The sequence below is a fragment of the Sitodiplosis mosellana genome, unplaced genomic scaffold, assembly GCF_009176505.1.
Source record: "Sitodiplosis mosellana isolate CC-2019 unplaced genomic scaffold, AAFC_SMos_1.0 Smas_scaffold_6191, whole genome shotgun sequence".
NCBI lineage: Eukaryota > Metazoa > Arthropoda > Insecta > Diptera > Cecidomyiidae > Sitodiplosis > Sitodiplosis mosellana.
The window spans coordinates 3,571,316-3,582,649 of NW_022601432.1; the positions used below are offsets into that span (position 1 = coordinate 3,571,316).

Here is an 11,334-nt window from a genome sequence, read left to right on the forward strand (position 1 = left end):
AAAATCGGTAATACAGGCGATTGAAGTTTCGGTTTGAGTATTCGCGCGCCAATTTCATTGACAGAACTAATTCAATTGTTTTTTTTTTCCTATACAAATAAATAGAATATTCGGTGCCGATTTGGATTCTCAAAACATAAACATGGAAGTTGATGATAGTTTTGCCAATGATGAAAATGGGCCATTGTTAGTGTTTGCGTTTGTGTTTCAAAGGGAAATTGAATAAATTTTCAAATTTTAATTGAGTTTATTCGTGTGTGTTTTAGGTCACAGTACATTCGTACATCCGATGACATCAAATCTATGATAAAATTGGCGAAGCTGAATGAAAAACAACTCACCGATATCACACAGGTCATTTACTATGGAGACATGGAAAATAATCCAGATTGGAAACTACTTGAATTGAATGGTCCATTGCTAAAGTCAGTTGAAGAAGGACAAGTGCTCGCTTTTAAAGGTATTATATTGAAATTGAATTTGAAAGCAAACATATTTATATGATTGACACTAAATATTAGTATCAAACCTGCATCTTCAAATCAAATGCCTATAAAGTTGCCAAAAAATTGTCAAGTATCAACAAACAAATTTTTTTTCACATTCTTCAATCTTCTCCTGAAACTCTCCAAAAAGGTGGCCTAAATGAAAAGGTGGTCCTTTGCACCAATGATCAAACGTACGAGGTGAAAGAAGCCGGCATTTCAAACAGTCTTCTATTGATACCCGAATTGAAATCGGGTCAATCCACGTCAAAGTCTCCGTTAAAAAGCCCCAAAAACCGAGCCAATTCATCGATGGACCGAAATCAAAATGATTCCACGAACAGCATCGAAGATGACGAAGAGTTTGTTCAATCGGCCGAGCGACAGCAAGAACGACGAACAGTCAAAAAGGTGTTCCATGAATATTTCGAATGCAGAGAAGTGAAACCGAAATTCCGAAAACTGGGCGAATTGCTGCAGCTAACACGATATTCTGGGCCAGAAAATGAATACTGTATCGATCGTTCGTTGTTGTTTACATTCGATCAACTGCTCAACACAACACAGTGTAGTCGACGTGAATTCGAAAATGGTTTGAAAAAATTCCGCGCATTTGAATTCGAGGGAAGAATGCGTGTGTTTGACATTGAATACGAATATCGATTGTTGTCAATGCTCTTGGGTGTTGTCACCGAGAATTCATGGCCCATTGATGGTATCAATCGCGATGAAACACTCGATGCCATTTCGGAGAGCATTGCGCCGGCTATAGTGATTCAAGCAATGTTCGATATGTACACATTCCCATCACAACAATCGACCAGCTCACGATGCCTCTACACTTACCGGGAAGATTTAGTCTGCCGAACAATTGCCCAAAATGTACTGCAACAAGGATCCAAGTTCCACTACAATGACTTTATGGATACATGGCAAAATGCATTGCCCGATGGATTCACAATTCATGTAAGAAATAAATTCATGACGAATTTTGCAACATTTTCGAAATGTTGACTCTTTTCTGAAATACTCAAATCATGCCCAATCGAAGCATATACTCACAAATTATCATTCTTTACAGGAAAATCACTTGCGAGGAATCGGCATTGTGGATCGATCAGTGGCAAATGTCCCATGTGTACGAACTTTAATCGAACAAAACATGACCATCAGTTTGATTGACCGCTTGAAGGTGCTATTCAAAACTCGCGAACGATGGACACTTGATGAAATTGAACCGTATATCGAGTAAGTTGATACTATCTACATGACATTGATACAAACCTTAGTTGAATCGATTGGAAATTCACTTTTTCAAGCTGTCAAGAATGAACAGGATTCATTTGAGGCAACTGTGCCCATGTATTGTTCTTGGTGGCAGCCATTTAAATGACTCAATCCAGTTTTTGATCGATTTTTCTCAAACATTCACATACAAATGTTGAAATTTCATTTAAAAAAATGACAAAAAATTGCAATTTTCTTTCCAACTGAATGATTTTTCCTGATTTATTCTGATTTTTTGTTTTGTTTTCATTTACAGATTTTTCGCTTCACCTCAATTGTCCATCACATCGATTTTGGCGAAGCATGCCCGAGCTCTCACCGAGAATGGTCAACGCATTTATGTTTCTAAGCATGGTGTTTAATTTTAAGTTCTTTGTAGTTTAAGCTATTAAATTGAATATCGATTCGAAGTGCTAAGCCTACGATTTTGTTTCAATCAATCACAGCGCTTGTCGAATTTATAAATTTAGCCCGACTAAACATTATTTTGTACACAATGGATCACATGATAGTTTCATTTTACAAATTAGATAATCAAAATTACAATTACAATTAATACAAATGAACAACATGAAAATAAACAAAATGATAAAATTCGATGTGATAAATATGTATTCGTATGTTCAATTCAAACTATTCTCTATCGATTATTCAGCTTCGTTGTTCATGCGAGGCAAATCAAAATCCTCGCATCCTGCCATGCATGTTAAATATGCGGATGAGTTGAGTGTTTCGTTTAATTTCTCTCGATTAATGACCAAAGGAATTTCAGCAATGGTAAAACCATCATATAAATCCTCGATCTGTTCAACGCGACCTCTGTAGTCATCAAATTCTTCGGCGTTTGTGACTGGAAAACCGTGCATAAAAAATTCATACCGTTTGCGCATCGATGTATCGTTTGTTTCAGCTAGAATGGCTGTGATGCGTTGACGATCTGGTTCTGATCCAAGAATGATCATAACTGAACCAATTACAACCATATCGCTGGATTGATTTAGGAACCATTCCAATTCTTTGCTTCGAAGACAACATGCGATGGTTACATTCCTAGGTTCATTCTGATGAACAACAAGGTTTCGTTGTTCGATGAATATTTGCGTTTCATGGATAGCTAGTGTGTTCATTTTCGGTTTGACATATATGATTGCAGTGCCGCTCACTGGTTCAAAATTTGAAATGCATAAAAATCCCTTGTATGAAATCAGTTTGCGGGTAACGTTATCAATTTCTTCAATGTTAAGCAATACGCCGTCGTTTGGTGCACGGTGAATACCTGGGAATAGACAATTTGCAGCACCTCCGTATGCACACAAATACAGCTCGCGCTGCTTTTCAGCCGTATATCGCCAATCCATCACTGGTTTGAGGAGGATTGTACCCAATACTTTGCCGATGGCACTCGGACAAAATGTCACCTTCATTTTACGACGTTCATTGGCTTGCAGGTACAACACTTTCTCTGGCACACGGAAGTCCAGCCCAATGACTTCGATATTCAATCGTAATGGCGTGTCCATGATATTTAAGATCAGAAATGATTTGGTCACACTATTTCTTAACGGTGTGCATCTCCAAATCACTTCGGATTTGTTCGATCTCAACGGAAATTTGTCAATGAGATGGGTAACATCGTAGCGCGGTTCGCGTTGACTGTTGGTATTTCCATTGGTTGGTGCCAGCTGTAGATGATTTAGTGCCGATTGCCGACCACTTGGAATGGGTGTTTTTTGACGATCAATTGCGATTGGGATTTTGGATACGCTAAGCGATGCACATGCTGGTACAATTGTGCGCGTTATATTCCCTTGTCCTCGCTTCGTTCCCTCGTGCACATTTCGTACTGGATTCAATGTATTCGGTTTCAAATTATTTACCCATTTTTGGCTGGCTAATACTGGTAACTTCACTGCACATGGTTTTTGTGTGTTTTTGATCGCGCTGGATATATCGCCTAAAGGGGCTCTAGCCGGAACCTTTAAGTAATTTCCACTCGAAATCTGTTTGCTGGCCATAAAATGTGTCGGACGATCAACTGGAAGAAAACATTTCATGAACACATTTTAAATCCAAATGCACATCAATTGATTCGCTTTGAATTGGAAAATGAAAAGAAAAAAAACTGCAAAAATTTAAAACGAACCATTTTCACTTGATTTCGAAACCATTGTAGATGACATGCTTTTGGTTGAAATCATTCCATCGGAATCGTTTGATCGACTTGTGGATGCTCCATCGATTGACATGTAGGTGAACTTTGATTGGTTCGGGCTTGACGGGAACACATATGGTCGCAACGTTTGACTTTGCTCGTAAATCGTTTTTTCTTCAATGAGTGCGGTGAAGTTTATCGAACGGTCCACCATCGGTCGATACTTTGGCCAATTCTTGATATCGCCAATCAGATACGTATTTTCATTCTCTGGCCACTTGTGTTCAACCGATAAGTATTGACTGGTTGCCGACGATGTTTTTGTCGACTGATTGCGATCCAATGAGGTTGAATTCGACACATTTGTGGAATCTGTGGAATTTCGGCAAAGGAAAAAAGTTTCTACGATAAAATTGAATTCAATAAACTGAAGAACGTTTAATTGGAAAACAGTTTTTAGATAATGCTTTTTTTCTGATGGGAAATTCTTGTATTCTCTTGACAAAAATAAGCTGCGCTACCAGGATTAGCAATTCTTCGGCGTTCATTCAACGGCCTATTCAAAATTGCATTGACCGGCATAAATAAGGAGCAAAGCCACCAAAATTTCGTTTTTAAATTCTTTTTTTTATAGAATTTCTATGATTTTTTGTATTTAGAACTGCTTTTGAATTGAAAAAGATGGAAATACCCAGAATCAGTGCACTTTATGGTGATATTGACATGAGCAACACCATGACTGTGATTTACTGAATGGAATTTTTGCTCGTGAAAAAGAAAAATGAGTATTTGTTATGGACAAGCAAATTAATATTTTTCTATCTGACAAATGTTCAAACCCCAAATGAATGAAAATGTTCAAATCCAAAACGAAAAAAATTGAACTAACCTTTGTGGCCTGATAGAAACGTCAATTCAGGCGGCGTTCCTCTATTTGGCGCTATTTCGCTGATATCTGGGCTCCGTCTGCGAAAATGTCCACTGAAAGAAATGCTTGCTCGATCCCCGTCAAATATGCCACTTGAAAAACTATCGTCCATTTTTCGTATTCAAATTCGATTAACTGTTAAAAACTACGATTTATCTCTAGACAGAATCGCAGCACATGTTGATGCGAAGCATGCAAATTACGTTCTGTTGCGTTGCATCACAAATCAATCAATGTGTCAAACTGAACGATACCGATCGCTGCAACGTCAGTTTGTATCAGTTGAACGTTCGAATGAACAAAACCGATGAATTCGTTACTTGTCACAAAAATGATTTTTTATTTCAAAATAAATGATTAAAAAATTACACAATATTATCATTTAAATGGTTCATTTTCCCCATTCAATTCGAATAAAATTGCAAGTCTTGATTTAAACGCCAATTTCGTCAATTATTGCTCCAAAGTATAACTGTCATCAGTTTGAGGCTGGCTGATGTAATGTGTCATTTGCTTGCCGTATTCAAACCGTTTGAATCAAACGAAATTTAAAAACGTTCATTCTTAAATTTATTCACTGGTGGACTGGGTGCTGATGCCAAAGTGTACGCCTCATATTCGGTAATTGTGAAATTGTAGTCACCAAATAGGCTAGACGAACTGGCATTATTTCCTCCATCGTATGAATGCGGCAAATTTGAATATGAGTCCATATTTGTGTTGCATGCATTGGCAATTTGTAAATCAGCTCCTGCACCGAAAATGGGACCCACTCTGAAATGCGAAGAAGAAATTATGAATTCGAAAAATAAGCGAAATAAATAAATCAGAAAAATCTTGATAAAAATCGCTAAAGTGGACAAATAAATCAGAAAAGCTGAATAATTACTCACTCTGGATGATAACAAATTGCGTATGGTTTCTTAATGATATCGTATTTAGTTGGTGGTTCTTGTTCATTATACAATGTGAATAAAAATGATCGCTCTGAATGGATGTAGCCACCTTTGCGATTTGTTTTTGCCCATGGAACGTCTGTGAATCCACCGCTGATCTCACCGCGTGAGCTTTGTGCAATAACAAACACTGGTGCAACTCCGTCGCAATATCGATGAAAGGCACTTGCTGAAAATCCATTTGCCGATGCACGGAACACTAGGCGCCAATTTTGTTTTGGTACACCATACCATGCGTTGAGTGTGGTTTGCAAATGTAGCTTATCATTTTTGAGAATCGATGATCCAGGAAAGAGATTTTGAAGAAGACGCGGTTGCAATCGTTTGTCGCTTTCGCCAAATGAAGCGATGCTGGTGCCAGTGTTTCCGGTCATCATATTATTACCCGACGATGGAACGGTTGATGACGATATTTGCATCGAACCAGGTATTGATGAATTCGTGAAGAATGGCGCTTTGCTACTCGTTTGCAGTGCAGCGTGTCGATACCGCTCAAGGGATAATTCCATTGGAACAGCACCCGTAGGCTCCACTTCTTCTGCAAACACTTGACTGTCTGGATTGATGAAAAGAGAGAAATTTTAAGGATTTTTCAACGAAAAGCAGTCAAGCTTTTGGTCTGCATTCTAAACAGATTCAACCACTAACCAATGAGAAGCAATCGAACATGATTGATAACACCGGCTAAATGTTGACATACTCTCGTTCGTTCATCTTCTGTCCAGCGCCCTGGTTGTAACGAAGTTACACCAGCCTTATGCTTTGCCCACACTAAAACGCATCGCCACACATCTTCTTCTTCCAAGCAAAACTGTAAGCAAAATCACATAATCAGCTCATATCGATCCAAATCACAAATTCCATCGTCAACTTACATAGTCCGATGAAATCAGCTTGATGATTCCTTCTTTTGGCAAACTCAAAAATGAGCTGGTCTTAACACATTCCGTTGCATTTTCACCGATATACGATGTACACCGTTCCAGAAATGAAGCCATAGACTTTGCATCTGTGAATGAAAATAGTGGATTCGTTTAGTTTCTTCTCTTGAACAATGAAGAAAAAAATGCGTTTAGATCAATTTCTTGAAAGAAAATGCGATTGGATTTGTTTTGGGTATGTTGAAAATGCAGTTTTTATTGAAAATTAAAAGTTACGATTAAATTGATTGGATGTTCGATTGATTTCATTTTGATACATCGAATCGAAGCCAGAGTAGCACAATTGGACTTTTGGCCACAATCAGCTCATCGTTGACATTGTAAACATATTCTTATAACAAGATCATGGTTTTTGTCACTAACCTAAGCTTAAGAATTTATCTTTTTTTTTTTTTTCTTTTAATTTTAATAAACATGAATTTTATTTTGAGAAAAAAAAAGAAAAATCGTATTTATTGAATGTATCGGTGTTGTTGTTTTTTCTTCTCTTCAATTTGTTGTTGGCGGCAGCCGCTGACATAACCTCAATATGTCGGTGTTTTTGTTTGCATCTCGTTTTGGTGCTTCTACGATGATGAGCTGCTCACATTTTGGATAAGCGTAATATTGTCTCCTTTCAACATGATTCGGCCGAGTGAGCGACGATTCTTTGTTTTCAGGTGATATTCTTCGGCATCGTCCAACACTAGATTCATGTATTCGTCGAAACCAACGATGTGACCCTCAATACGCAGTGAAACATTTTCGTACAGCCAAACTTGAACACGCGAACGATTTTGCAGGTATCGGAAAATCAAGTTGATGGGCTGCACCATCACTTTTTGCACCTTTGTATTACTTTTGAACGACATTTTTGTGGTTGGTCTGGAATTTTCGGTTTTAATTCGAAATTACTTGAACAACTTGATGTTAAATTAGCTTGGATGCGGACAACAAATGCTAAATGAATACAAAGCGACAACCAAACGTTTGACAAACACGGTTTGTGCGTTAGTTCTCGCACCATCAGGGGGCACTGTATCCACTTCGCCACATTTCGTTTTGTACAGCAAGCGATGAATCGAATTTTTATCACGTTGAAGTATTTTTTTTCTTCAATTTTTTCACTTTGGTCTTTGGGAATTGACGATAAATTTTGCAACATTTTTCGTTTTTTGTCGAAAGAAATTATTTTATGAATTTTTTCAATTGATGTTTCATGAAAATGCATTCATTTCCATTTGAACACGAGTTTTTACATAGATAAAACAGATTCCATGCGTCGCCATCTATCGATGAATAGCAAAATTAACCCAATGATTACGGAACTGGGTTGGCTATCAAAAATTAATTTTTTAAAAACGTTTTCTAAGTAAACTTATCGCATACATTTGCATGGATAGTATCCACTGGATCCACAAGGAAAATTCCATAATAAGAACAATTCCAATGAATTCATATAAAGAGTATCAAATGAAATCGGATTTTTCGAACCTAAAATTGAATACTTCGATACTTACTTGTAGATTTGTCATGAATATCCATGACTGCTGCCAAATAGGTGCAAGCATTGGTAACCGACAATGTGGAAACGACATAATCTTCGCAGGCGGCTTTCAATTCATCGATGCCCAAATCTTGTGCGAGGGTCATTAATTCGAAAACACGAGAATCTTGGAATGTAATCTATCATCCGCACCGCGTTGACATGTTTATAAAAGGAAAAGAAAAAGAAAATTGGAGGAAAAAGTGATAAATAAGCGAAACCAACTGGAATACCACCGTTAAATTATAACATGTATATTATGCTATAAAATATAAATACCTTCCCCGTGTATGCATACAGAATGAACTGTCGAAATACGCTTGCATTAATATGTGGTAAACGGATTTGTGTTGGATTGCCTGGAACGTTGGGTGAGACTGTACTGCCAGGAATGCGACAAAATTCATCTCGCTTTGTCGTCTGAAAACTTCTGCACCTGAAAATCGATAGCGAAACATTCTTTTAGCTATTCCACGGAAAAAAGTTAAATTAAAGTGAACGAAAAGAAAAAACAACACGCGCACAAGCGTCAAACTGAACTTTCAAAAACTTTGTCCCGTCACTTTTGCATTTCGCCTGAAGAAATTGCTAAATACCCAAGTTACGCGCTGGATAAAAGTATGAATTTGATTGAAACGGTGCGATTTGCTTCGATCAATCAATGGGATTTAATATAATAAAACTCACGATTTCGATTGCGATTGCGATTTAATAAAATCAAACTCGGCGCGAGAGAACATTCAAGCGAATCGCGTTAGAGCCTTCAAAGGAAGAATTGAATGGAAAAAAAATGCAAATTATTGCCAAGCACTTGGATAAGCATCGACAAAGTTATGACATGGATTTTCAATGGCATACACCAAATTTTATGGCATAGCTGCACGGAACAAATTGTCTTGTTAAAAGTTTTGAACAATTTCATTAAAACGCGATTTTTAATATATTAGTTTCACGCATTGGCGGAGACCAAATTTTCATTGTTCCGATCACAATTGCTCTCTCTCTCTCTCTCTCTCTTTCTCTCTCTCTCTCTCTTTCTCTCTCTCTGAAGAATTCGAAAATAATTTTTTTTCAATAAAATATTCGCATATTTTAATGAAATGTTTTATAATTTGAAAACAAAAGAAATTGAATGTCTAGTCCTTTAGAGAGAAATTTTCTTTCTGACATTGGCCCTATGTCATATCTGACAAAATACATATCAAAATTGTGGAAAAAATCTCTTGCATTTCCTGAATTCATATTCGTTATCTTCATAGTCATTATTCGTCAACGATTGACATTTATACCTAGCTTGCAATATAATCTTGTGTGCATAAATGCGTTCCTCTTCTCGATCCACGATAAAAACAATGTCGGAAGTTTCTTGGTCTTCGGACAGGCGTTGCAGATCGACTAGCAGTTGTGGAACGCCGGCAAGCGACTTCTCTGACATTTGCATCGAACCGAGCTTATCAGCCATGGTTTGAAGTGTTGATGTTGGTCCAAAGTTGGATCGAAGTGTCGTTGTCATTTTGACACCACTTGTTCCTCTATTCAAAGTTGTTTCTTTCCTTGCCGCTTTACTAAAAAAAAACACTTATCACTTAGAACATTGAATTTGTTTCCACACTATTTTCACTGGATTTCTAGTCAATTTTATTTAATGATCGCATTGAGATAAATCTATTATTGTTCTTTCGATGGTGATTTAAGTAAACTTGCTTCAGTTCCCCTTCCATGAAACAATCAATGGTTTTCACTTTGTTCTTCAAGAAAAAAAAAACACCAATCAATTTCATATGTAAAACGACAGCTTCAGTTAACATGTGTCTCTCATTCGACTGACTGCACAAACAAATCCACTTCAACGAACTTTATTCGGAATTAATTTGTCGAAATGCGTATGATTTCAGCGCAAAAATTGGCAGCAATAACAATTCATTTCGATATCTTGTTTCAAAAAAATAAACACTGACTTTATTATTGTTGACGTAAACTGTGAAATGCATGCATGTGTGTATGTGTATTCTGCGATGGTGAACGCGTTGTTTTCCAACCACTACCACACCGAACTAAAATCGAACGCTAAAAGCGGCCTCAACAGGTATACGAAACAGAAGAGAACAAAAAAAAAATACCTGAAATAAAGCAGCATTTCTTAGGACCATTGCGGTTGTATCAATGGGCAATAAAGCGAGTGTTATTACTCACATACACACAAGAGAATTCATTGACTCACCGAAACAACCGAATTCCTTTGGTGTTTGGTTCTCTGCTTCTCAAGAGACATAGAGAGCAGAATGCGATACTCTCTAGCGGCGAAGGATGCCGAACGAAAAGAGAATGGCAGAAAATACATAATCACATAAGAGAGCAATCGGTGTCTGCACGGATATATGTATTTGTGTGGATATACAGTGACACCAATCCGTGTGTATCAACGTTCATTTTTTTCATGTTAAAACTAATTTTAGAAGAACCGATTGAAGTAACACTAGTAAAGGGTCCAAATCTAAGGTATTTCCAGCAGAACCGCATAGAAATGGCTTCGAAATTGTGATCAGGTGGAAGAACAGGTACATAACGCGTTGTGTCGATCAATGTGTGCTCTCGATACAGACGAAAAGCGATAGAATGGATTCGTCGTTCTTTGTTCATCATTCGTCACTTTGAAAATCGTAAAATGGAATTTTCATTATGATCTCCTGCGCAGAAATTTAAAATCTCTAACTCAATTATCGTTGTAAAATTGAATTGTTCGTTGAAAATTGACTTTTAATTTTTTTTTTAATAATTTGATTTTACATTCGATTTGGGGTTCACTCAATTTAATTGTGTTTACAAAGCCAATGTCTTATAATTTGATTTTATTTACATTAGGAAAGAGACAAAAATCGCTTCAAATCTTGTTTCAAAACGTTGGTTTAAGATAAGCTTGCTTACATTGCTATTAAATTGTCCTTTACAAATCCATCATTCTTGTGGTAATTGTTCATAATTTGTGCTACCGATGATTTTTTCTCTCTCGTACGATAAATGTTCGTAATTGTGTTTGAAATTGCCTATGTGCGGGAGTTT

The 11,334-nt window shown here is 37.1% G+C and overlaps 4 protein-coding genes across 4 annotated transcripts; 1 reads left to right on the top strand and 3 right to left on the bottom strand.

Annotated features, from left to right (window-relative positions):
• Positions 1-23: 23 nt before the first annotated feature.
• LOC129576899 (sister chromatid cohesion protein DCC1) lies at positions 24-2,380 on the top strand. The gene is made up of 5 exons (XM_055462989.1): positions 24-186; positions 267-460; positions 637-1,451; positions 1,567-1,733; positions 2,029-2,380. The coding sequence occupies exons 1-5, from the start codon at positions 143-145 to the stop codon at positions 2,132-2,134; spliced, it is 1,326 nt and encodes a 441-aa protein (XP_055318964.1). The 5' UTR covers positions 24-142; the 3' UTR covers positions 2,135-2,380.
• On the bottom strand, positions 1,964-5,353 carry LOC129576897 (uncharacterized). The gene is made up of 3 exons (XM_055462987.1): positions 4,814-5,353; positions 3,916-4,296; positions 1,964-3,807 (listed from the first exon to the last, which is right to left on the bottom strand). Exons 1-3 carry the CDS (start codon positions 4,962-4,964, stop codon positions 2,420-2,422), a joined length of 1,920 nt encoding a protein of 639 aa, XP_055318962.1. The 5' UTR covers positions 4,965-5,353; the 3' UTR covers positions 1,964-2,419.
• On the bottom strand, positions 5,168-10,330 carry LOC129576898 (uncharacterized). Its single transcript, XM_055462988.1, has 7 exons — positions 9,564-10,330; positions 8,554-8,710; positions 8,249-8,414; positions 6,684-6,817; positions 6,457-6,619; positions 5,746-6,364; positions 5,168-5,626 (listed from the first exon to the last, which is right to left on the bottom strand). The coding sequence occupies exons 1-7, from the start codon at positions 9,785-9,787 to the stop codon at positions 5,401-5,403; spliced, it is 1,689 nt and encodes a 562-aa protein (XP_055318963.1). The 5' UTR covers positions 9,788-10,330; the 3' UTR covers positions 5,168-5,400.
• Positions 7,132-7,739, bottom strand: LOC129576901 (probable small nuclear ribonucleoprotein E). The gene has a single exon (XM_055462991.1). The coding sequence runs from the start codon at positions 7,598-7,600 to the stop codon at positions 7,316-7,318; it is 285 nt and encodes a 94-aa protein (XP_055318966.1). The 5' UTR covers positions 7,601-7,739; the 3' UTR covers positions 7,132-7,315.
• Positions 10,331-11,334: the final 1,004 nt, after the last annotated feature.